The following is a 27668-nucleotide window of genomic DNA, read 5'->3' on the forward strand; positions in this document are numbered from 1 at the left end:
CCACCCATGCTAGTAGAATGTCACCCAGGCTAGTAGAATGCCACCCATGCTAGTAGAATGTCACCCAGGCTAGTAGAATGCCACCCATGCTAGTAGAATGTCACCCAGGCTAGTAGAATATCCCCCAGGCTAGTAGAATGTCACCCAGGCTAGTAGAATGTCACCCAGGCTAGTAGAATGTCACCCAGGCTAGTAGAATGCCACCCATGCTAGTAGAATGCCACCCATGCTAGTAGAATGCCATCCAGGCTAGTAGAATGTCACCCAGGCTAGTAGAATGTCACCCAGGCTAGTAGAATATCCCCCAGGCTAGTAGAATGTCACCCAGGCTAGTAGAATGCCACCCAGGCTAGTAGAATGCCACCCAGGCTAGTAGAATGTCACCCAGGCTAGTAGAATGCCATCCAGGCTAGTAGAATGTCACCCATGCTAGTAGAATATCACCCAGGCTACTAGAATGTCACCCAGGCTAGTAGAATGCCACCCAGGCTAGTAGAATGTCACACAGGCTAGTAGAATGTCACCCATGCTAGTAGAATATCACCCAGGCTAGTAGAATGCCACCCAGGCTAGTAGAATGTCACCCATGCTAGTAGAATATCACCCAGGCTAGTAGAATGCCACCCAGGCTAGTAGAATGCCACCCAGGCTAGTAGAATGTCACACAGGCTAGTAGAATGTCACCCAGGCTAGTAGAATGTCACCCAGGCTAGTAGAATGTCACCCAGGCTAGTAGAATGTCACCCAGGCTAGTAGAATGCCACCCAGGCTAGTAGAATGCCACCCAGGCTAGTAGAATATCACCCAGGCTACTAGAATGTCACCCAGGCTAGTAGAATGTCACCCAGGCTAGTAGAATGTCACACAGGCTAGTAGAATATCCCCCAGGCTAGTAGAATGTCACCCAGGCTAGTAGAATGTCACCCATGCTAGTAGAATATCACCCAGGCTAGTAGAATGCCACCCAGGCTAGTAGAATGCCACCCAGGCTAGTAGAATGTCACCCAGGCTAGTAGAATTTACAGCTAGTTGAATTTGCGGTCTACTAGCTGACCAGAATCACACTAGTAATGGTACCGCCATAGCCCACAGAAGAACACATAGGTTGTGATGCATGAGACGGCCTCATTAGCATGAGACACAGTGGGCGGCAGGTATCCCAGCAGTGAGAGCGTTGGGCCAGTAACCGAAAGCTTGCTCATCCGAATCCCTTGAGCAATGCACTGAACCCTAATTCCTCCAGGGTTTCTGTGTATAATTGAGGGAAAAAAAAACACATTTCCATTTCATACCACGCACTTGTACATGTGTAAAACAAGACAAATATAAGCACCCCTTTTTGTCTTTGGACCATTCTGATCCTGCACAGTACCTGTGGTGTAGCATGCCAGCTCTATTCTACACAGCCTTTTCAGTGCATAGAAAATGGGATTCATAGAGATGTAGCTCGCCTGTCAACCACGGCCAAGTGCTACGTTTCATTCTCAATACTGGTAATGAACAGAACACACTTGGGGGAGGCCTGGAGGGGGGGACTAGAGGGGTAAATGATTTGCTGCTATCTTTGGTTTGGGAGCCTTCTGCTTGCCTTCCAGGCCAATTCAGTTCAGAACCCCTCTGACTGTCAGACAAGGAGGAAAGGATAGATAGAGGCTGGGATTAGAGCTAAAGATAGGATGGATGGTGAAGGAGGAGAGGAGAGGAGAGGAGAGGAGAGGAGAGGAGAGGAGAGGAGAGGAGAGGAGAGGAGAGGAGAGGAGAGGAGAGGAGAGGAGAGGAGAGGAGAGGAGAGGAGAGGAGAGGAGAGGAGAGGAGAGGATGGATGAACAGACACATCCATGTTGCTAGGGGTTCAGTGAGGCAGCAGTGCCAGCAGGAGAAAACAAACACAGAGCTCATTTTCTAGCTAAACGCAGCAAGAATGTTTGGCAAATTGGCTGAGAACAAGCTTAGGGAATGTTTAGGAGAACGAGCTGCCAAGACACGAATAGAGAGGAGGAGGGGAGGAGGGGGAGGTGGGGTGGAGGAGAGGAGGGGAGGAGGAGAGGAGGGGAGGAGGAGAGGAGAGGAGGAGAAGAGGAGGAGGGGAGGAGGAGGGGAGGATGGGAGGAGGGGAGGAGAGGAGGAGAGGAGGAGGGGAGGAGGGGAGGAGGGGAGGAGGGGAGGAGAGGAGGAGGGGAGGAGAGGAGGAGGGGAGATATACACTGAGTATACAAAACATTGACTGCCTGCTCTTTCCATGACATAGACTGACCAGGTGAATCCAGGTGAAAGCTATGATCCCTTATTGATGTCACTTGTTAAATCCACTTAAATCGGTGTAGATGAAGGGGAGGAGACAGGTTAAAGAAGGATTTTTAAGCATTGAGACAATTGAGACATGGATTGTGTATGTGTGCCATTCAGAGGGTGAATGGGCAAGACAAAAGATTTAAGTGACTTTGAACAGGGTATGGTAGTAGGTGCCATGCACACCGGTTTGTGTCAAGAACTGCAACGCTGCTGGGTTTTTCACGCTCAACAGTTTCCCGTGTGTATCAAGAATGTTCCACCACCCAAAGGACATCCTGCCAACTTGACACAACTGAGGGAAGCATTGGAGTCAACATGGGCCAGCATCCCTGTGGAACGCTTTCGACACCTTGTAGAGTCCATTCCCTGACGAATTGAGGCTGTTCTGTGGGGGGTGCAACTCAATATTAGGAAGGTGTTCTTAATGTTTGGTATACTCAGTGTAGAAGAAGAAGAAGAAGAAGAATGTCAACTCTATAAACAGCTCAGATACTGTTTGAAATCATTTCATATACTTTACTTTAGTTCTGCCTGATTGAGCATGCATGTTGCAATGGACAACTTCATTAAGTCCCAATCAACCTTAGAATGGTTCTCAAATACACTATACTCTGAAACCATCCAATGCCAGAAAGGACATTAAAAAATAAAAAAGTTTAATGATGAAGATGTGGATACCCCTGAAGCTGGGCAAAACCTTTTGAAATTACAACATTATATTCATTTCAACAATTTTTGCCCACTGGGTACAATTCTCCTTGTATTTGATGTTGTATGTTTTGATAAATCATGTCGCTGTGAACAGGCATATTTCCTCATGATGAATCATGTCATAGTGAACAGGTCTATTTCCTCATGATGAATCATGTCATAGTGAACAGGTCTATTTCCTCATGATGAATCATGTCATAGTGAACAGGTCTATTTCCTCATGATGAATCATGTCATAGTGAACAGGTCTATTTCCTCATGATGAATCATGTCATAGTGAACAGGTCTATTTCCTCATGATGAATCATGTCATATTGAACAGGTCTATTTCCTCATGATGAATCATGTCATAGTGAACAGGTCTATTTCCTCATGATGAATCATGTCATAGTGAACAGGTCTATTTCCTCATGATGAATCATGTCATAGTGAACAGGTCTATTTCCTCATGATGAATCATGTCATAGTGAACAGGTCTATTTCCTCATGATGAATCATGTCATAGTGAACAGGTCTATTTCCTCATGATGAATCATGTCATAGTGAACAGGTCTATTTCCTCATGATGAATCATGTCACTGTGAACAGGCCTATTTCCTCATGATGAATCATGTCCCTGTGAACAGGCCTATTTCCTCATGATGAATCATGTCCCTGTGAACAGGCCTATTTCCTCATGATGAATCATGTCCCTGTGAACAGGCCTATTTCCTCATGATGAATCATGTCCCTGTGAACAGGCCTATTTCCTCATGATGAATCATGTCCCTGTGAACAGGCCTATTTCCTCATTGTGGGGAGAATACTGTTCCATTATATTCCATCTATTCAAATCAATTCCATAAACTAAGATTCATACCTGAGGGACAATTATAGTTGGGCATACAATGAGACAAGTAAACAACAACATACCCTTTTGCATTCTGTTACACTTCCTACGGTGTTCCAGCAGCTGTTGACAGTGTTTGTGTCTATTCTGTTCTGTGTTCCAGCAGCTGTTGACAGTGTTTGTGTCTATTCTGATCTGTGTTCCAGGGAGCGATCGGACCAGGTGGTGCATCGGGTGCCCAGGGACCCCCCGGTCTGCAGGGTATGCCTGGAGAGAGAGGAGCCTCAGGCATCCCCGGACCTAAGGGAGACAGAGTGAGTGGGAGCAGCAGAGGAATAGTCATATTAATGTAATGAAGCTAATGTGATGAAATGTAACGCAATGCAACTAATAATAATAAGCTGTGAAAGGGGCATGTTCTTAGAAACAGGACCTGCTGGAGACAATAGTAACAGATGTATGTTTGGCATTGGCATTAGCAAGAAGTGTCTCCAAATATGTTCCCAGTTATAATATAGTGTCAACAATTGATGTGATTGCATATTGAATTATATGCAGTTAGTGATGCAATTCTAATGTCATTGTGTTTGTGTCCCACAGGGCGACAATGGAGAGAAGGGACCTGAGGGTGCTTCTGGCAAAGACGGCTCAAGAGTGAGTGACCATCATCATCATCATCATCATCATCATCCACCGTATCCCCCAGCCCTATAACCTCACACACTCAACCATTTAATATTCAACACATGTATAACGTCAATCACTCTACCATTTAATATTCAACACATTTAAATATTCCCTCCAGCAATTCCATGTATACACACACATGTTAAATTGTTCATTTGTTAATGGGCATTTCTGTACAGTGAGACAACAGCAGAAGGACAGACGTACTAAATATTGTACTGAAACATTTATATTTTCCATTCCCTCTGTTTCTCAACCTTTCTCTATCTCTTCTAGGGTTTGACTGGTCCCATTGGTCCTCCCGGCCCAGCTGGTCCCAATGGAGAGAAGGTGAGCAATTTATCTTTGAACTTGTATAATAGTTAATTGGTTCATTGATTATTTTAATGATTGTATTAGATCAGTCATTAAAAAAAAACATACAGCCATATCACCTGTTGGGAGGTTACCTCTCACGTACTGTAGGATAACGACAGTCCACATGAGGTGTGATATATGGACTGATATCTGTATGATTGACCTCTGTGATTGACCTCTGACCTCTGTGTTTCCTCCTATAGGGTGAATCTGGTCCCTCTGGACCTTCTGGTGCTGCTGGTGCCCGTGGTGCTCCTGTAGGTACCACACACACACAGTCCACACACCCACAGACACACACACACACACACACACAGACAGACACACACACACACACACAGACACACACACACACACAGACACACACACAGTCCACACACACAGTCCACACACACACAGACACACATACATACACAGTCCACACACACACACACAGACACACACACAGTCCACACACACAGTCCACACACACACAGACACACATACATACACAGTCCACACACACACATACACAGTCCACACACACAGTCCACACACACACACACAGTCCACACACACACACACACACACACACACACACACACACACACACACACACACATAGTCCACACACACACACAGTCCACACACACACACACACACACACACACACAGTCCACATACACACACAGTCCACACACACACACACAGTCCACACACACACACACACAGTCCACACACACACACAGTCCACACACACACACACACACAGTCCACACATACACATACACACACACACACACACACACACATCACAAATTAGGATAAGGTAATACTTACCAGCTGATCTACCCCCTAAACATTTTAAAAAATAAAATACTTACCAGCTCTGCAGATTTTGCTGCGAAGAGAGAGAATCGTTAGATCATTTGATAAGGTACTGTCCATATGTAGCTTGTTTTTGGTCACAGGTCCAGGAATGGCTGAAGAATTGCAACATTTACCTGGAGCTAACCCTGCAGATAGCATTACTGGGTGATCTGAAAAGTCATAGTCAATCGATCAATAATATAATAATACTTTTAGCAAAAATGTTTATTTTCAATGTACAATCTGTAGAAACAATAAGAATAGAAGGGTTCAGAACTTTTGTGAAACATCACAGTACAGTTGAGAAATATATGGCAAATAGAAATCTAATATGGATGGTGTTAAGAGATAGATGGGAGGTGATGAATGGAGCTGAAGGTTGGGACTAATAACAGCTAACAACAACAAAATAACTAATGTAAAACATACTGTGTCCATAATAAGTATACAGGTTATAGGTTGAGAACTTCTGTGAAAGAGCACAGTTTGAAAGATATGGCATATAGAAGCAAACCGGATGGACATCATGAAAATGATCGGAGAGGTTGAGGGTAGAGGAAGTTCAGGAGTAAAAACAAACAAAATAGAATGATTAATTATTGTAAAATTGACTGTGTCCATGAAATGTATATAGTATGTATAAGCTGGAAGTAGAGACCTAAGCGTTCTACCCCCCCCCCCCCTACCCACCCACCCCCCCCCCAAAAAAAACAATTTTAAAAAACAATTTAAAAAAATAAAAAATAAAAAATACACACAAAAAAAACAATTTAAATAAAAAATGTTTTACAAATTCATAAAAATACTCAAATAAATAAAATGTATAAAAAAAATATTTAACAAATCTATAAAAGTTAAAGGAAAATATTTATAAATATAAATACATAAAAAATTGATAAATAAGAAAATAACAAAATTAATATATACAGAAAATATGACCCAAAAAATACAAAAAAACATTGTAAAGTGGTTATCCCACTGGCTATAAGGTGAATGCACCAATTTGTAAGTCGCTCTGGATAAGAGCGTCTGCTAAATGACGTAAATGTAAATGTAAATGTTGTTCAGGAAAGTAATAAAGGAAAATATATTTTTTTAAGGGATATGTATATCTACAGTGAGGGAAAAAAGTATTTGATCCCCTGCTGATTTTGTACGTTTGCCCACTGACAAAGAAATGACCATTCTATTATTTTAATGGTAGTTTTATTTGAACAGTGAGAGACAGAATAACAACAAAAAAATCCAGAAAAACGCATGTCAAAAATTTTATGAATTGATTTGCATTTTAATGAGGGAAATAAGTATTTGACCCCTCTGAAAAACATGACTTAGTACTTGGTGGCAAAACCCTTGTTGGCAATCACAGAGGTCAGACGTTTCTTGTAGTTGGCCACCAGGTTTGCACACATCTCAGGAAGGATTTTGTCCCACTCCTCTTTGCAGATCTTCTCCAAGTCATTAAGGTTTCGAGGCTGACGTTTGGCAACTCGAACCTTCAGCTCCCTCCACAGATTTTCTATGGGATTAAGGTCTGGAGACTGGCTAGGCCACTCCAGGACCTTAATGTGCTTCTTCTTGAGCCACTCCTTTGTTGCCTTGGTCGTGTGTTTTGGGTCATTGTCATGCTATTACTAACGCGTCATAAAAGACACCTGGGAGCCAGAAATCTTTCAGATTGAGAGGGGGTCAAATACTTATTTCCCTCATTAAAATGCAAATCAATTTCTAAAATTTTTGACATGCTTTTTTCTGGATTTTTTTGTTATTATTCTCTCTTTCACTGTTCAAATAAACCTACCATTAAAATTATAGACTGATCATTTCTTTGTCAGTGGGCAAACGTATAAAATCAGCAGGGGATCAAATACTTTTTTCCCTCACTATATATATATATATATATATATATATATATATATTTAAAAAATATATATATTAAAAATAAAATTAAAAAATATTTACTTTGGGTCCTGTATGGATCAGTTGGTAGAGCATGGTGCTTGCAACGCCAGGATTGTGGGTTCGATTCCCGGGGCCACCCATATGTTAAGTTTATGCACACCTGACTGTAACACGCTTTGGATAAAAGTGTCTGCTAAATGGCTTATATTACATCAGAAGGATGTTTTTACTTTGCCTCAGCTATCTGATTAAGGTCTACTGCCATATTTAGGTTACTGTATTGATCCAGAGTAGAGAATTACATTCACTCACAATCCTATTTTCCTGTTATACTCTCCACCTATCAATAGAACAATTGAATGAACACAGAACTTGATACAGTACATGACACACGATGCTCATTTGAACAAGGAAGTGGATGCTGCTCAACTTGTCCGCTCTTCTCTCCTGACAGGGTGACAGGGGCGAGACAGGACCTCCAGGGCCTGCTGGTTTCGCTGGGCCTCCTGTAAGTATCACACCAAGGACACAGTACTGTCCATGCACTTTCTCTCACTATCAGTCCTACCGTCAACAACCCTAGACTGCAAAAATGTACAGGACCATCTCATCCATTCAAACGGATGATAAGATGGATGATGATGCAAGCTGTTTGTTGCATGCTGAACGAGCATCTGTCTGAGCTGTCTTTTCTCCCCGTGTCCCACCCCAGGGATCTGATGGTCAGCCCGGAGCCAAGGGAGAGCAGGGAGAGGGTGGACAGAAGGGAGACGCTGGTGCCCCCGGACCCCAGGGGCCCTCCGGAGCTCCTGGACCTTCCGTACGTTTCACTTTGTCCCGAAATTTACAAATATCGAGTAGTTATTGGTTACGAAATACTCTGTTGGAGTTACTTGCTTCACATTTCTTCATAAAACTGACTATCGGGCAATTTCCTTCATTTCAGGGACCTACTGGCGTTTCTGGACCTAAAGGTGCTCGCGGTGCTCAGGGACCCCCTGTAAGTATAAATCTCATATTGTATATTTCATTTCTGCATTATTAATTTTTTTATTTTATGTTTCCATTGCATCAACAACCTCTCTCACTAACAGGGTGCCACTGGTTTCCCTGGAGCTGCCGGCAGAGTGGGACCCCCTGGTCCCAATGTAAGTACAATCACCTGTCAGCAATACACAACTCAAACACTCACATCTTTTGTCACCCTACCTGAGCATTGGTATTGAAGATTAAACGACACTGATTGCTATACTTGCAAACTAGAATTGTTCATTGTAATCTGAAGTGTTGGATTTGACTAGAATAGAAAAGGAATTGGTTTAATGTGGGTGTAACAGTGTTGGTAATTCCAAGTTTTTCCAATAGTTTTCGGATATATTTCAGAACATACAGGTGTTTTTCCAGTCACACCTGGCTATTAAGGTCATTCAGAGGCTGAAATCAATCATCACTTTGTTAAAATTGTACAACATAATATCTAGCTGTACATTTTGACATATCAACAAAAATGGATTCCATTTCGCATGGCAACAGAACCTTGCATTCAGAATCCCATGCATCCTTCTAGGTTTGGAATCAATACACAGACCAACACATAATCATTCAGCATCACTATAGTATTTAGTATAGTATTTAGTATAGTATTCACTACAGTATTTACTATAGTATTTAGTATAGTATTTACTATAGTATTTACTATAGTATTTACTATAGTATTTAGTATAGTATTTAGTATAGTATATAGTATAGTATTTACTATAGTATTTTCTCCCACTGGAACCAGTAGGGAATAACACTGGATGTAGACGAAATCAACCTGGTTTCATTATGTTCTTCTGTGGGCAGGTTCAGTGTGAATGGTTGTTATCCCAGAGAGTATTGACCTGCTCATGTCTGTCTATGGGCAGTTTCAGACAGATTGGTTGTTACCCCAGAGAAGTGGCAGTCGGTGTCGTTTAATTTTTTTATGAGCATGGCCTTATTTCTATTACAGCATATTGGATGACTGTCATTCATATTCCATTCACCCAGTTCAATGTAACATCGATAGGTTTAGGCTACTACATTATACTCTAATGTTCCCTATTCCCATCATGAGGTGGCTACAACCTAGCCTATGAATTAAAGTTTACAACATACTGTAGGTGCACATGTCGAGAGAAATTTGAGTAATCAAGGTGACAGACATTGACTCATTCAATACCTCCTTGTATAATCTTGCCTGCATCTAGCTGATCTAGGATGTAATCATTAGTCCAACAGTTGCAAATGAGAGTTTCTATTGGACAAATTCAGATATGTTTATCACTGTTGCTTCCATTTAAGAAACGTTTTTCAACAGAACCGGCAGAATGAATACACCCCTGATCACATGCAAACACAGTTCACTTTCATAACAGCCAGATCGTTGTATAATTCCTTCTCGCATCTGAAGTTGGAAGTTAACGTACATTTAGGTTGGAGTCATTAAAACCCGTTTTTCAACCACTCCACAAATTTCTTATTAACAAACTATAGTTTTGGCAAGTCGGTTAGGACATCTACTTTGTGCATGACACAAGTCGTTTTTCCAACAATTGTTAACAGACAGATTATTTCACTTATAATTCAATGTATCACAATTCCAGTGGGTCAGAAGTTTATATACACTAAATTGACTGTGCCTTTAAACAATTTGGAAAATTCCAGAAAAATTATGTCATGCCTTTAGAAGCTTCTGATAGGCTAATTGACATCATTTGAGTCAATTGGAGGTGTACCTATGGATGTATTTCAAGGCCTACCTTCAAACTCAGTGCCTCTTTGCTTGACATCATGGGAAAATCAAAAGAAATCAGCCAAGACCTCAGAAAAGAAATTGTAGACCTCCACAAGTCTGGTTCATCCTTGGGAGCAATTTCCAAACGCCTGAAGGTACCATGTTCATCTGTACAAACAATAGTACGCAAGTATAAACACCATGGGACCACGCAGCTGTCATACTCCTCAGGAAGGACACGTGTTCTGTCTCCTAGAGATGAACGTACTTTGGTGCTAAAAAGTGCAAATCAATCCCAGAACAACAGCAAAGGACCTTGTGAAGATGCTGGAGGAAACAGGTACAAAAGTATCTATATCCACAGTAAAACAAGTCCTATATCAACATAACCTGAAAGGCCGCTCAGCAAGGAAGAAGCCACTGCTCCAAAACTGCCATTAAAAAGGCAGACTACGGTTTGCAACTGCACATGGGGACAAAAATCGTACTTTTTGGAGAAATGTCCTCTGGTCTGATGAAACAAAAATAGAACTGTTTGGCCATAATGACCATCGTTATGTTTGGAGGAAAAATTGGGTACTTGGAAGCCGAAGAACACCATCCCAACCGTGAAGCACGGGGGTGGCAGCATCATGCTGTGGGGGTGCTTTGCTGCAGGAGGGACTGGTGCACTTCACAAAATAGATGGCATCATGAGGAAGGAAAATGATGTGGATATATTGAAGCAACATCTCAAGACATCAGTCAGGAAGTTAAAGCTTGGTCGCAAATGGGTCTTTCAACTGGACAATGACCCCGAGCATACATCCAAAGTTGTGGCAAAATGGCTTAAGGACAACAAAGAAGGTATTGGAGTGGCCATCACAAAGCCTTGACCTCAATCCTATAGAAAATGTGTGGGCAGAACTGAAAAGGTGTGTGCGAGCAAGGAGGCCTACAAACCTGACTCAGTTACACCAGCTCTGTCAGGAGGAATGGGCCAAAATTCACCCAATTTATTGTGGGAAGCTTGTGCAAGGCAACCTGAAATGTTTGACCCAAGTTAAACAATTTAAAGGTAATGCTACCAAATACTAATTGAGTGTATTTAAACTTCTGACCCACTGGGAATGTGATGAAAGAAATAAAAGCTGAAATAAATAATTCTCTCTACTATTATTCTGACATTTCACATTCTTAAAATAAAGTGGTGATCCTAACTGACCTAAGACAGGGAATTTTTACTAGGATTAAATGTCAGGAATTGTGAAAAACTGAGTTTAAATGTATTTGGCTAATGTGTATGTAAACTTCCCACTTCAACTGTACGTGCTCTCCTCCTCTCACCCTTTCCCTTCGCTTGTGGACTTCAGTGCACAACACATCAGCTGTCTGTTACCAGGCAACAAAAAAAACATTCCAAGCCAAACCTTCATATCATAACCGCTAACTGCTACACACATCCTACATCGTTGTCATTACTAGAACTGACGCGTTAGTAAACCCGCTACAATCACACAGTACAGTGTACAGTCAGCAAGCAGTTACACCGGCAAGCTCCGGTGGCAATAAATTAATAAAACCAAAAGCTTAACATAAATTGGAAGAGTTCCAGTGTTGGATAGCCATAGCCAGCTAGCTAACATAGCATCCCTCTCTGTTTGAGCCAGGTGTTTGAGTAGGCTAAATTAGCTAGCTGCATTCACTAGCTACGTAAGTGAAAGTTAAAAAAAATATGAAATATAGCTAGCTCTCTCTATCGCTTCTCCTTTATTTTTGAATAAATTAATTTGTTAATTTGTTCAACTAGTGTCTTTCTCTCTCTTTGAGTCAACTACTCACCACATTTTATGCACTGCAGTGCTACCTAGCTGTAGTTTAGGCTTTCAGTACTCGATTCATTCTCTGATCCTTTGATTGGGTGGACAACATGTCAGTTCATGCTGCAAGAGCTCTGATAGGTTGGAGGATGTCCTCCGGAAGTTGTTATAATTACTGTGTAAGTCTATGGAAGGGGGGGTGAGAACCACGAGCCTCCTAGGTTTTGTATTGAAGTCAATGTACCCAGAGGAGGACGGAAGCTAGCTGTCCTCCGGCTACACCATGGTGCTACCCTACAGAGTGCTGTTAAGGCTATTGTATAGTCGTGGTCAAAAGTTTTGAGAATGACACAAGTATTGGTCTTCACAAAGTTTGCTGCTTCAGTGTTTTTAGATATTTTTGTCAGATGTTACTATGGTATACTGAAGTATAATTACAAGCATTCCATAAGTGTCAAAGGCTTTTATTGACAATTACATTACGTTTATGCAAAGAGTCAATATTTGCAGTGTTGACCCTTCTTTTTCAAGACCTCTGCAATCCGCCCTGGCATGCTGTCAATTCACTTCTGGGCCACATCCTGACTGATGGCAGCCCATTCTTGCATAATCAATGCTTGGATTTTTGTTTGTGGGTTTTTGTTTGTCCGCCCGCCTCTTGAGGATCGACCATAAGTTCTCAATGGGATTAAGGTCTGGGGAGTTTCCTGGCCATGGACCCAAAATGTCGATGTTTTGTTCCCTGAGCCACTTAGATATCACTTTTGCCTTATGGCAAGGTGCTCCACCATGCTGGAAAAGGCATTGGTCGTCACCAAACTGTTCTTGGATGGTTGGGAGAAGTTGCTCTCGGAGGATGTGTTGGTACCATTCTTTATTCATGGCTGTGTTCTTAGGCAAAATTGTGAGTGAGCCCACTCCCTTGGCTGAGAAGCAACCCCACACATGAATGGTCTCAGGATGCTTTATTGTTGGCATGACACAGGACTGATGGTAGCGCTCACCTTGTCTTCTCCGGACAAGGTGTTTTCCGGATGCCCCAAACAATCGGAAAGGGGATTCATCAGAGAAAATGACTTTACCCCAGTCCTCAGCAGTCCAATCCCTGTACCTTTTGCAGAATATCAGTCTGTCCCTTATGTTTTTCCTGGAGAGAAGTGGCTTCTTTGCTGCCCTTCTTGACACAAGGCCATCCTCCAAAAGTCTTAGCTTCACTGTGCGTGCAGATGCACTCACACCTGCCTGATGCCATTCCTGAGCAAGCTCTGCACTGGTGGTGCCCCGATCCCGCAGCTGAATCAACTTTAGGAGACGGTCCTGGCGCTTGCTGGACTTTCTTGGGCACCTTGAAGCCTTCTTCACAACAATTGAACCTCTCTCCTTGAAGTTCTTGAAGATCCGATAAATGGTTGATTTAGGTGCAATCTTACTAGCAGCAATATCCTTGCCTGTGAAGCCCTTTTTGTGCAAAGCAATGATGACGGCACGTGTTTCCTTGCAGGTAACCATGGTTAACAGAGGAAGAACAATGATTTCAAACACCACTCTCCTTTTAAAGCTTCCAGTCTGTTATTCTAACTCAATCAGCATGACAGAGTGATCTCCAGCCTTGTCCTCGTCAACACTCTCACCTGTGTTAATGAGAGAATTGCTGACATGATGGCAGCTGGTCCTTTTGTGGCAGGGCTGAAATGCAGTGGAAATGTTTTTTTTGGGATTAAGTTCATTTTCATGGCAAAGAGGGACTTTGCAATTAATTGCAATTCATCTGATCACTCTTCATGACATTTTGGAGTATATGCAAATTGCCATCATCAAAACTGAGGCAGCAGACTTTGTGAAAATTAGTATTTGTGTCATTCTCAAAACTGTAGACTGTAGACCTTCATTGCAAAACAGTGTGTTTTAATGAATTATTTGGTGCCGTGATACATTTAGTATATTTTTATCTAAAAAGGATAACTTTTCTAATGTTTCACTATTTACATTTTTATGAAATTCACTGAGGAGGATGGTCCTCCCCTTCCTCCTCTGAGGAGCCTCCATTGTCCCAGAGAGTATTGACCTGCTCCTGTCTGTCTGTGTCTGTCTGTCATGTTTTGTATGCTACATTTCTGGTTTTAACCCTGCTGATTGGTTGATTGACTGATTGGTTGATTGGTTGCTTGATTGACTGGTTGATCAGTTGATCAGTTGAGTGATTGACTGATTGCTTGATTGATTGAACGATTGATGTGTCTCTGCAGGGTAACCCTGGTGCTGCTGGTCCCGCTGGCCCTTCTGGTAAAGATGGTCCTAAAGGTGTGCGTGGAGACGGTGGACCCCCAGGCAGGCAGGGAGACGCTGGGCTGCGTGGAGCCGCTGGAGCCCCTGGAGAGAAGGGAGACGCTGGAGAGGATGGTCCCCCTGTAAGTTCACCTGTTTATCACTACAGTACTGTCCTCCAAGCTCCAACCCGGAGAATACTGGATGGGCTTGATAACTCTTATTCAGCCCAGCACCCTACTAAGCAAAAAAGGGGTAATAAATGCTTAATTCACCTTTTATCACAACCTTCCTCAAATACAGGTCCTGCAGGTCCTTAAGCTTCATTCAACATTGAAAAGTTATTTTGACCACTGCGTTTTGAACTTGTGGTGATCTTCAGATTGTGACGTTACTGACAACACACATCCCACCACCCAAGTTAACACTGAAATACATTCATTTTGGGGTTTTGCAGCTATAAAACTATACTGGCTTCATTTCTTAAAAGTCTCTCTTGGGTTTACTTCCAACCCACCGGCACGGACATCAGTCCAGGGAATGAAAGAAAGGCCCTTTGTAATGGACAACACAATTCCCTCATCCCCATCACAACACAGGGCCGTCAGTATGTGTTCATCACTGACCCAATAACCAGTCCAAACAAACTGCTGTCTGCCGGGTCCAGGCCTTAATAGCACCTGTAGGTTATTGTACTTCCAGAGAGGGGCCAAGTGTTTTACTTTGTACTTCCACTCCCCGCAGCACAATTCACCTCTGAGCAGTACTGAACTAACAGCTGGCATAGCTGGCAGTTACTGAAATTGGACAGGCACGTACAGAGAACAGACACTTATGGCCTGACTCATATAAGTGGAGCAGGATACCGTGTACACAAAAGGCTTTTTCTTGTTTTTCAGTACGTTTATAGATTTTTATAGTTTTTCTCTTGATTGATTGTTTGTTGTTGTTGTTGAAAACACTCTCCAGAGATCCTTGATAATAACACACTGTCCTCTCTTCCTCCTCTCCTCCTCTCCTCCTCTCCTCCTCTCCTCCTCTCTTCCTCCTCTCCTCCTCTCTTCCTCCTCTCCTCCTCTCTTCCTCCTCTCCTCCTCTCTTCCTCTCTTCCTCCTCTCTTCCTCCTCTCCTCCTCTCTTCATCCTCTCTCCCTCCTGTCTTCCTCCTCTCCTCCTCTCTTCCTCTCTCTTCCTCCTCTCCTCCTGTCTTCCTCCTCTCCTCCTCTCTTCCTCTCTCTTCCTCCACTCCTCTTGTCTTCCTCCTCTCCTCCTCTCTTCCTCTCTCTTCCTCCTCTCCTCCTGTCTTCCTCCTCTCCTCCTCTCTTCCTCCTCTCCTCCTGTCTTCCTCCTCTCCTCCTGTCTTCCTCCTCTCCTCCTCTCTTCCTCCTCTCCTCCTGTCTTCCTCCTCTCCTCCTCTCTTCCTCCTCTCCTCCTGTCTTCCTCCTCTCCTCCTGTCTTCCTCCTCTCCTCCTCTCTTCCTCCTCTCCTCCTGTCTTCCTCCTCTCCTCCTGTCTTCCTCCTCTCCTCCTCTCTTCCTCCTCTCCTCCTGTCTTCCTCCTCTCCTCCTGTCTTCCTCCTCTCCTCCTCTCTTCCTCCTCTCCTCCTCTCTTCCTCTCTCTTCCTCCACTCCTCTTGTCTTCCTCCTCTCCTCCTCTCTTCCTCTCTCTTCCTCCTCTCCTCCTGTCTTCCTCCTCTCCTCCTCTCTTCCTCCTCTCCTCCTGTCTTCCTCCTCTCCTCCTCTCTTCCTCCTCTCCTCCTGTCTTCCTCCTCTCCTCCTCTCTTCCTCCTCTCCTCCTCTCTTCCTCCTCTCCTCCTCTCCTCCTCCTCTCCTCCTGTCTTCCTCCTCTCCTCCTGTCTTCATCCTCTCCTCCTCTCTTCATCCTCTCTCCCTCCTGTCTTCCTCCTCTCCTCCTCTCTTCCTCCTCTCCTCCTGTCTTCCTCCTCTCCTCCTCTCTTCCTCCTCTCCTCCTGTCTTCCTCCTCTCCTCCTGTCTTCCTCCTCTCCTCCTGTCTTCCTCCTCTCCTCCTCTCTTCCTCTCTCCCTCCTGTCTTCCTCCTCTCCTCCTCTCTTCCTCCTCTCCTCCTGTCTTCCTCCTCTCCTCCTGTCTTCCTCCTCTCCTCCTGTCTTCCTCCTCTCCTCCTGTCTTCCTCCTCTCCTCCTCTCTTCCTCCTCTCCTCCTGTCTTCCTCCTCTCCTCCTCTCTTCCTCCTCTCCTCCTGTCTTCCTCCTCTCCTCCTGTCTTCCTCCTCTCCTCCTGTCTTCCTCCTCTCCTCCTGTCTTCCTCCTCTCCTCCTCTCTTCCTCCTCTCCTCCTGTCTTCCTCCTCTCGTCCTGTCTTCCTCCTCTCCTCCTGTCTTCCTCCTCTCCTCCTGTCTTCCTCCTCTCCTCCTCTCTTCCTCCTCTCCTCCTGTCTTCCTCCTCTCGTCCTGTCTTCCTCATCCCAGGGTCCCGATGGGCCTTCAGGTCCTTCAGGTCTGGCTGGACAGCGTGGTATTGTTGGTCTTCCAGGACAGCGTGGAGAGAGAGGTTTCCCTGGCCTGCCCGGACCCTCTGTAAGTCACATACATAACATTACACATCCCATTTATTAATTACACGATTAATTAATTAATTCATTATATGATTCATTAGCCTATTATAGATGAGACTATCACATAATAATATTGTACTGTCAATTGCCTTGTACCCACCCAACCCATTTTCAAGTAAGAATGGATGGATGGATGATGGTAGTCCCCTGTAGCTCAGTTGGTAGAGCATGACGCTTGCAACGCCAGGGTTGTGGGTTCGTTTCCCATGGGGGGCCAGTATGAAAAAAAAATGTATGCACTCACTAACTGTAAGTCACTCTGGGTAAGAGCGTCTGCTAAATGACTAAAATGTAAAAAAAAAAAAAAAAAAAAAAGAAAGTAATGGATATTCAAAGAAAAAGATCAGTGAATATATGACCAGACTATTGATTAGAGTGTCGCCCCCAATTGGTGGTCCACCAACTAACCTGTGTGTCCATCTCCTCAGGGAGAGCCTGGTAAACAAGGAGCTCCTGGTGGAGGCGGAGACCGTGGAGCCCCTGGCCCAGTGGGACCCCCTGGACTGACTGGACCCGCTGGAGAGCCTGGTAGAGAGGTCAGAGTCTGTCACATAACATGGGTTGTGTCTGAAATGGCATCCTAGTTCTTATATTGTGTACTATTTTTGAACAGGGTCCGCATAGGGCTCTGGTCAAATCTGGTGCACTATAAAGGGCATAGTGTGCCATACAATGCAGCACAGTATTAACAATATGGCTTGTCATGGTCAACCCTATACCTGCAGTAAAATACTTTACCTCACTGTCACGTTTGATGCTTCTAATATTAAACAAGGTGTAATTGTCTCTCAGGGCAACGCTGGTTCTGATGGACCCCCTGGTAGAGATGGAGCCACTGGAATCAAGGGTGACCGTGGTAACACCGGACCTGCTGGTGCTCCTGGTTCCCCAGGTGGTAATGGTGCCCCCGGCCCCGTCGGCCCCACTGGCAAGCAGGGAGACAGGGGAGAGGCTGTGAGTATACACCCTATAACACTCCCCCTAACATCCCCATGGCAACCCCTTTTACACCCTGTAGAACCCCTATCACACCCCTAAAACCTCCTCTCTTGAGAGGACTTCAGGGGTGAACAACCCAGGCCATGTTTATGTTTTCTGTCCATGTTCTCTTGCCAGGAAAAACTGGATATGTGATAGACTTTAGTTGGATATTATTGCTTTAACTAACCAATAAAGTTATTGGGTATAACGGTCTGCTCAAATACTGTTGTATTGCAGCCCTTCCTAACCCTGTGTGTGTCTCTTGGCTATGCTATAGGGAGCTCAAGGACCCGCTGGACCTGCCGGGCCTGCTGGAGCCAGAGGGATGGCTGGACCGCAAGGACCCCGTGGAGACAAGGGTGAGGCTGGAGAGGGGGGCGAGAGAGGACAGAAGGGACACAGAGGATTCACCGGTCTGCAGGGTCTGCCCGGACCTCCCGTAAGTACCCCCAAATCTTCCTGTACCTCCTAATCTTCCTGTACCACCTAATCTCCCTGTACCCCTAATCTCCCTGTACCACCTAATCTCCCTGTACCCCTAATCTCCCTGTACCCCCTAATCTTCCTGTACCCCCTAATCTTCCTGTACCACCGAATCCCCCTGTACCCCCAAATCTCCCTGTACCCTTAATCTTCCTGTACCACCTAATCTCCTTGTACCCCTAATGTATTTGTACCCATAATCTTCCTGTACCCCCAAATCTCCCTGTACTCCTAATCTCCCTGCATCCCCTAATCTCCCTGTACCCCTAATCTCCCTGTACCCCTAATCTTACTGTACCCCTAATCTCCCTGTACCCCATAATCTCCCTGTACCCCTAATCTTCCTGTACCCCTTAATCTCCCTGTTCCCCTAATCTCCCTGTACCCCTAATCTCCTGTACCCCATAATATTCCTGTACCCCTAATCTCCCTGTCCCTAATCTCCCTGTACCCCCTAATCTCCCTGTACCCCTAATCTCCCTGTACACCAAATCTCCCTGTACCCCCTAATCTCCCTGTACCCCCTAATCTTCCTGTACCCTGTAATCTCCCTGTACCCACTAATCTCCCTGTACCCCTAATCTTCCTGTAACCCTTAATCTTCCTGTACCCCTAATCTCCCTGTACCCCCTAATCTCCCTGTACCCTAATCCCCCTGTACCCCTAATCTTCCTGTACCCCTAATCTCCCTGTACCCTAATCCCCCTGTACCCCCTAATCTTCCTGTACCCCCTAATCTTCCTGTACCCCTTAATCTCCCTTAACCCTTTATTTTTCTATACTTCAAACTCTCTATACCTCAAAATCTCTCTGTATCCCAAATCTCTCTATACCATAGAAATCTCCCTGTACCCTTTATCTGTAGTTGTGCATATCCTATAGATGTTGTCTCACCGTGTCTCTCCCCATAGGGTCAAGCTGGAGACCAGGGTGCCTCTGGACCTGCCGGACCAAGTGGATCAAGAGTGAGTATAGACAGAAGCGTTAACAACTCTTACACAGAGTTTTGAGATGTACCCTTCCTTATTGTCAGCCAAAGAGCATGACAGGCAGAGCTCTAGTCTACAGTACAGTAAATCTAAATCCTTGTGTGTGTGTCTTGTTTAGGGACCTCCCGGACCTGTTGGTCCCTCTGGAAAGGATGGTTCCAACGGTATGCCCGGTCCCATTGGACCCCCCGGACCCCGTGGTCGCTCCGGAGAGACTGGTCCCTCTGTGAGTAACGCTCTCGTCTCCCATTTATCTTTCACCTTATCTTAGTACCAGAGAGGAGAGGAGAGGAGAGGAGAGGAGAGGAGAGGAGAGGAGAGGAGAGGAGAGGAGAGGAGAGGAGAGGAGAGGAGAGGAGAGGAGAGGAGAGGAGAGGAGAGGAGAGGAGAGGAGAGGAGAGGAGAGGAGAGGAGAGGAGCAGGGTGTCATTTGAGACAGCAGCCAGCCATATGAACACTTGATGCCACCTGCTCTGTGTTTTTCCTCCTCTGGAATACCTATGGCACTGCCCTGGTAGCAGCACATCACCTGTACCTCGTAGTCTAGCGTCTTGATTTTCCAATTTCTTCAATCAATTAAGGATTCTATCTTTCTATCTGTGTATCTCAGGGTCCCCCTGGAAACTCTGGGCCCCCTGGTCCTCCTGGTCCTCCCGGTCCTGGCATCGACATGTCTGCCTTCGCTGGCCTGTCACAGCCTGAGAAGTCACCCGATCCCCTGAGGTACATGAGGGCCGACCAGGCCTCCGGAAACCTGAGGACGCACGATGCTGAGGTCGACGCCACACTCAAGTCCCTCAACAACCAGATCGAGAACATCCGCTCCCCTGAGGGCTCCAAGAAGAACCCTGCACGTACCTGCAGAGACCTGAAGCTGTGCCACCCCGACTGGAAGAGCGGTGAGTGGCGGTATAGGAGCGAAGACTGGCTCTTTTTTAGGGGTCAAGAGTTTTAGGCAAGCAACATGACTTGACCAGGAAAAACTCGGGGTCCTATAGTTTCTCCTGGTCAGGTGACGTTTCTCCTGCCCCTACTGATTAGGTTGGGTAAAACTCCATAATGTTTAGGAAGTCTGGAAGGTTCTGTATTGTTCAAAAGAGAAAGTAAATATGACCATGTGTGTTACAGTTACATAGGAAGAACTACTGATTTAATCTGACCCGTCTCCTTCTCCTCTGTCTGTCTGCAGGTGAGTACTGGATCGACCCTAACCAGGGCTGCACCATCGACGCCATCAAGGTCTACTGTAACATGGAGTCTGGAGAGTCCTGCGTCTACCCCAAGCCCGCCAGCATCCCCAAGAAGAACTGGTGGTCCAGCAAGAGCAAGTCTGCCAAACACATCTGGTTCGGAGAGACCATGAACGGAGGATTCCACGTGAGTCACGATTCAATCTCTCTTCAGTCTCCTCTATATTATCTTGATCATACAATCATGATTCTTCCTCTTCAATCTCAGATGAGATCTGTTTAGTGTGCATTACACCTATTTACTCAAGCCTCTCTGTGATTAGTCTGTTTCAGTCCTTTAGGGGATTCCTGTCTTTTGACTCAATACGACACAATTACTTTTTAAGTACATTATCTCAATCAATGCCACTAGTCAGTTAAAGTTCTGATATAGTTCTGATATAATTACGTCATTGATTCTTACATCCTGTCTCCCCCTCCTCTCTCACTAGTTTTAACCATAGACATCGTAAAAAATTATATCCATCGTTGTACTGGTTCTGACCTCTCTGTTCTCCCCTACTCTCTCTCTCTCTCTCTGCTGCCCTCTACAGTTCAGCTATGGCGATGACAGCCTGGCAGCCAACACAGCCAGCATCCAGATGACCTTCCTGCGGCTGCTGTCCACCGAGGCTAGCCAGAACCTCACCTACCACTGTAAGAACAGCGTGGCCTACATGGACGGGGCCACGGGCAACCTGAAGAAGGCCGTGCTGCTGCAGGGGTCCAACGATGTGGAGATCAGAGCCGAGGGCAACAGCCGCTTCACATACAGCGTCATGGAGGACGGCTGCACGGTGAGAGGAGGAAAACACACACACTCGTACATACACACACACACACACACACACACACACACACACACACACACACACACACACACACACACACACACTCATACATACACACACACACACACACACACACACACTCATACATACACACACACTCGTACACACACACACACACACACACACTCATACATACACACACACACACACTCATACACACACACACACTCATACATACACACACACACACACACACACACACTCATACACACACACACACTCATACACACACACACACTCATACACACACACACACACACACACACACACACACTCATACGTACACACACACACACACTCATACACACACACACACTCATACATACACACACACACACACACACACACACTCATACACACACACACTCATACATACACAAACACACACACTCATACACACACACACTCATACATACACAAACACACACACTCATACACACACACACGCACACACACACACACTCGTACATACACACACACACACACACACACACACACACACTCATACATACACACACACACACACACACACACACACTCATACATACACACACACACACACACACACACACACTCATACATACACACACACACACACACACACACACACACACACACACACACACACTCATACACACACACACACACACACACACTCATACATACACACACACACACACACACACTCATACATACACACACACACACACACACTCATACATACACACACACACACACACACACACACACACACACACACACACACACACACACTCATACACACACACACACACACACACACACTCATACATACACACCCACACATAGGCAACAGCATGGGGAATGGCTGCACGGTGATGAAAACACACAGAACAGTCTTGAGACTATATAACCCACGAATGCACTAATTCACTGTCCACTGTCCCCTATCAATATCTGTAACATCTCGGTCTCTCTGTCCACAGAAACACACAGGAGCATGGAGCAAGACAGTGATTGAGTACAGATCACAGAAGACCAGCCGGCTGCCCATCGTGGACATTGCTCCCGTGGACATTGGAGGAGCGGACCAGGAATTTGGAGTTGACGTCGGCGCCGTCTGCTTCTTGTAAAGAAAGAGGAGCAGAGAGAGGAACACACACTTCTATCAAAAAAAGGAAGAATGAAAGAGAGAATAGAGAAAGATCAAGACACTTTTTTTGTTTTTTTTTAAGTAAAAAGTGCTTTTTCCAACTAAGTCGTACTCCTGGATATCTGCACTGAATGGCACCGGCAATATTCATCTGTGATATCATCGCCTTCCAGTCTCCCTCCATCAGACCCCCCCCCACCCCCCCCCACCTCCCATGGCGCCTCAACCCTCCCTCCATCCCCCCATCCGCTCCACACCCCAGCCTGGGAGCACCTCCCCACTAACAAGAAGGATCGAGGGAAGAGGAGAAGGAGGGATCATGCCAGAGCATGAGTTGGTGTTATTTATTTATTGTTCAGGTGTGGGTCCCAAGGTGTGTTAGAACTGAGTGTGTTACCCTGTAAAAAGGCCCCACGCACAACAACATACATATTCTATCAGTCCCCCCCCCCCCCTCTTTTCTTGTTCCTCTTCCATACCAACCCACCCCAAACATGATATCAAATCGAAACCAAAAATCTAGCAGTGTGATAAGTGCAGGTGTTCCTACTTCCAACCGCCACCCCAGTGTGCATCAGGAAGTTACTGTGTATTATAATAAAGTCAAATGGTGCTATTGTTCTAAAACAAGTCTGTATTCTTTAACAACCAGATACTGATGTATTAGTGACATGTTTATAATGTGTATGTATATGTATATGTGTGTATACATATATATATATACATTTTTCAGAGAGTACATTTCACGCTGAGATTATTTTTCAGAGTGGTAAATGTCGCTGCCCCTCCCCCCCAACCCCGACCCTCCTCCTTGGCAGCCCAATGAAACATAAACCATGTCCATTATATATTTTGTAAGAGACATGTTCAATTCGGAATCAATCCCAGCTCTAAACTTTTTTTGTTTGTTTTATTTTGTTTTAATTATAATATTTTAAGCTACCTCACACTAAAAAAATAAAAAAACAACAAAGCAAAGTTATGGCCTTTTAACCCTGAATCCAAGTTTACAAATCGAGCTTGGGCGATCTTATCTGGTGCATTAGACCCCATGTTGTGAGAAGCCCACCAGAAGTTGACTTTGACCCTTGACCTATCCCACTCCACTTCCTCCCATAAGCCCCCACTGTCCCCTCACACAGGAAGTACCTTCTGCCCTGGCAGGAAGTACCTCGGCCCTGGCCATGCCCCTCTAGGATCAGGACACGCCCCCCTAGGATCACGAACGGGATAGGGCTGTTAGACTTGATATCACTACTAGACAATCCAGCCCTCATTTACACACAGAGGAAAATCATCATGACCAGGGTAGAGGGTGCATTAGTTTGTGAGGGTGTGTATATTTTTTGTTATTATTATTAATAATAGAATTATTGTTAATAATAATAGCATTACTATTATTAGTAGTATTATTAAAGATGATGATCTGATTTTGTTTTTGTTACGGTTTTGATTCATGTAAATTGGAAATAAAAGAAAAACAAGTAACAGGCTGAAGTCACTTTTTATTTTACATTTTTTATTTACATTTTTTGGGGGTTGCTATTCACCCCCATAATGCTCGAGAGAGAAGAGTGTGTGGCATAAAATATCCGGGGAGATTATTTGTTTCTGTAACCTGAAAGTATGATTGGACTTATTTCTGTTGGTATTATATTCCCAGAGATAGAAGCCATACCAAATCTAGATTGTGTGCCCTGTATGCAGCCTGCCTTGGTCTGTGTGTTTGGGCTAAATGCATATCGAATGGTGGCATGCAGTCAGAACACACAGCGAGAGACCATGGATCACAAGATGGATGATGGCGGCACCCCATTTTATTTTTTGTTTTATTCTTTGGAGAGAGTATTCAACATTTAGTGTGGAGGTGCTAAGTTCATATCATGTACTATTTTGTAAATGTAAAATCGTTTTTTCAATATTTTAAAGATTGTTTTTAAGCATGGTAGATAAGAGGAGGAATGGGAAACATTGCCAACCGCGATCATCAGAAACTGTATGAATTGATTGTCATCCTGTCCTTTAATAATTTTTTTTTCTTTACTGACTTTTCACCTTTCACCTTTCACCTGTCACCATAGCAATAAAAGGTAGAAGCATTTCTCTAAACAACACAGAGCCACGTTTGTTTTATTTTTTATATATTTATTTATTCCCGAAATTTGGTTTTAAAGTTCATTTATTATTTGATGTATTGGTTTCCAAATCTATGATGTAATCTTTGTTAGAGTAATTATTGACATTTAAAACAGGAGGGAAAACAAATCAGCAGGACAAAAATACATCACAAATAAAAAACTTTATAAAAATGACACAGAAGGATGCATGCTTGGTTCTTTTTGTTTGAGTTATCGGCATCTCCACAGAATCGGTTTTGTCATTCAGTTTGTGGTCTATATTCATTGTAGCCTATGACACAAAACAGTTACACAACAGTTAATGACAGGACAGTGCTATCGATTAAAGGAGTTGGGTTATCATTTAAAGGGTAAATGCTATCATTTAAATTAACAGCGCTATCATTTAAAGGGACAGTGCTATACCACAACCTGTACTAGAATGGAACTCTGAACACCACAAAAGTACACATAAAATACTAAATCAACTTAGGGTTTGTCTGAGACAAACTTACAACATATAGGCTACTGTACAAACTGTTTTTTTTCATGAAACACATAACATCCTATTCTGATTGATATAACAATGTGGTACAGGAGTAATTCTAATCCATTTCATTTTGGGATTTCAATAATGTAAGAAAAAAAAAGGCATTCAACGTATAACACATTCACCTGCATGCCTTCATTTATTTCAGGGCATCAATAAAGGCCCTAGGCCTCTATTCAATCGGTATCGCTGAAGCGTTACAGATTGCGCAATATACATTTTAAGATAATTTCCGATTGAGCTGACATATGCAGCGTTTACCGTGAATGCAGTCTCTGCTAATGCGGTAACGTTGCCTTTAAATTTCAATCACGCTGTAATGCTGAACTTCCACAATTGAATAGAGCCCCTAGTTTCAATGCATAGTGCGAAGACTGTTCGCGAAGACTGCGTTCACGGTAAACTCTGCATATGTTGGCTCAATTGAAAATGACCTTTACATTTCAATCGCGCTATAACGTGGATCCTCCGCGGTACAAATTGAATGTATCCAAAATACAATTGTCTCTTTAAACTCACTTCACTAACAATAAGAATGTCCAGGAGGAAAATATAGGAGCATTACTTTAACCCCACAGACAGACAGACAGACAGACAGACAGACAGGATTTAAAACAGCACTAAGCAGATACATTAGGATCCACAGAAACGAGCAGTTTGTTTCATTCGTCTGATCATTTTTTAACAAAACCAATTCTAAATCAGGTCTTAATTTAATTTCTCTGCTTCCGAGACAGCTGATACCATGCCGTCATACACTAGTCTCTACCACTCGGCCAATTTAGAAATGATTGCTTGCCACGTACTTGATGACTAAAAAACTGATTCACCACCCACTTCCTAGGGCCAGGGTAAATTTAGAACAGCAGGAAGGAATTGATGTAGTGGGGATTGAGGGATTAGCGGGGATTAATATAATAATATAACTTTATTTGTATAGTGCTTTTCAATACAAGTAACAAAGTGCTTCACATCATAAAATAAAAGTACTAAGCATCTTTATAAAAGTGTGTCTTCAGAAAGGGATTTAAAAAGAGGCACTGAATCTGTAAGCCTGATGTCCTCTGGCAGACCATTCCAAAGTCTCAGGGCCCCGATGGCAAATGCCCCGATCTCCTTTAGTTGTCAACCTATACTTTGGAATGGTCAACAGTGCCCTGCCAGAGGATCTCAGGCTGTGTGTCCTGGCTCGCAGGGAGGTAAAAGATAGGATTTGGATATAGATGACTGGCTGGTTCAGACTCAGTGACCTTGTAGAGTGAGAGGTTAAAACAGCCTTCTTCACTGATCATCAAGGGCTGGAGAAGTAGGTGAAGTAGGACTAATGATCCTGAACACTGAACAACATCACATACCTTCGGAACCTGACATACAGAGTAGAAACAGACACTCCCTCTGATTATATGTTTTAATGATCTGCTATCTGTCTGTCAAAACGAATTAGGTCAAGGTGAGTTTTCCCTGTTAAGAGTACAATGGAAGACGAAAGCCACCAGAAAAAGAAAAGAAAAAATGTAGTTAGGGTAAAAAAATATAAATAATTATGGAAAAGACACAGTAGGTACAAAAAGAAAATTTTGTAATAATTTAATTCAAGTCAGAGTTGTTATAGAGAATCCATTTTCGATTAACAATTGTACAATAAGCTCCATCCCAATACAGAGACATGAATTGTCTCTACAGCCTTTTCTTAAACCTTCTCTTGGTTGTTTTTGTAAAGGAGAATGCGTTCTCAATAACTTTTACCTGATTAAATAAAGGCAATAAATAAATAGTTCAGAGACCAGTGCTTATCGTGTCTGTCTCTGTGGGTGTTTTCCTCGGACTGGGCAAACTCTTCAGATACTCCAGATGTCTTCTGGTCTCGGCCTGGTTCTGTCTCACGTAATAGACCACATAAACAATGACCATGAAGAACCACACGAACATGGTCACCAGCATAGCCACATCCGTGGTCTTCCTCTGGAGACTACAGAAGTTCACCCCAGAGTCGAGCAACTTAACCAGGGGTTGACCGGCGTGCTCCCTTGCCCCCCCTGGATCCTCCCAGCGACTCCCCTCGCCGGCGCCCCTCACCGAGCTCTCACACACGATCCCGTTGACCGTCTCCGGCTCTAGATTTAACGTCTCCATCAGCTCCTGCAGGGTACAGTCGCAGTGCCACGGGTTGTGGTAGAGGCGCGTCTTGGCCCGCGTGGAACTGAACTCGTCCCGGCTGGCCCGGCGTAACTGGTTGTGTGAAAGGTCCAGGAGACGGAGCTCTGAGCTAAGGTGGCGCAGGGCCCCGGAGGAGAGTGTCT

The 27668-nt window shown here is 44.2% G+C and overlaps 2 protein-coding genes across 2 annotated transcripts in view; one reads left to right on the plus strand and one right to left on the minus strand.

Moving 5' to 3' along the window:
* Positions 1-22681, plus strand: part of LOC311138301 (uncharacterized protein) — a gene marked incomplete at both ends in the record, with an annotated part of 72797 nt that extends 50116 nt beyond the window's left edge. Inside the window, 19 exon segments of the mRNA XM_084172986.1 lie at positions 4039-4146; positions 4433-4486; positions 4796-4849; positions 5080-5133; positions 8082-8135; positions 8340-8447; positions 8574-8627; positions 8722-8775; positions 14431-14592; positions 16891-16998; positions 17465-17572; positions 17829-17990; positions 18295-18456; positions 19412-19465; positions 19608-19715; positions 20100-20388; positions 20679-20866; positions 21273-21515; positions 22535-22681. Of these exon segments, the coding sequence (XP_084029112.1) occupies positions 4039-4146; positions 4433-4486; positions 4796-4849; positions 5080-5133; positions 8082-8135; positions 8340-8447; positions 8574-8627; positions 8722-8775; positions 14431-14592; positions 16891-16998; positions 17465-17572; positions 17829-17990; positions 18295-18456; positions 19412-19465; positions 19608-19715; positions 20100-20388; positions 20679-20866; positions 21273-21515; positions 22535-22681 (2271 nt within the window).
* A 4463-nt stretch (positions 22682-27144) lies between these two features.
* The window catches only part of LOC311138302 (leucine-rich repeat-containing protein 3-like), a gene marked incomplete at both ends in the record, with an annotated part of 6920 nt that continues 6396 nt past the window's right edge, over positions 27145-27668 (minus strand). The window contains one exon of the mRNA XM_084172987.1: positions 27145-27666. Within this exon, the coding sequence (XP_084029113.1) occupies positions 27145-27666 (522 nt within the window). The remainder of the gene's footprint in view (positions 27667-27668) is intronic.

This window comes from Coregonus lavaretus, assembly GCF_964263955.1.
Source record: "Coregonus lavaretus genome assembly, chromosome: 12".
In the NCBI taxonomy this organism is placed as follows: domain Eukaryota; kingdom Metazoa; phylum Chordata; class Actinopteri; order Salmoniformes; family Salmonidae; genus Coregonus; species Coregonus lavaretus.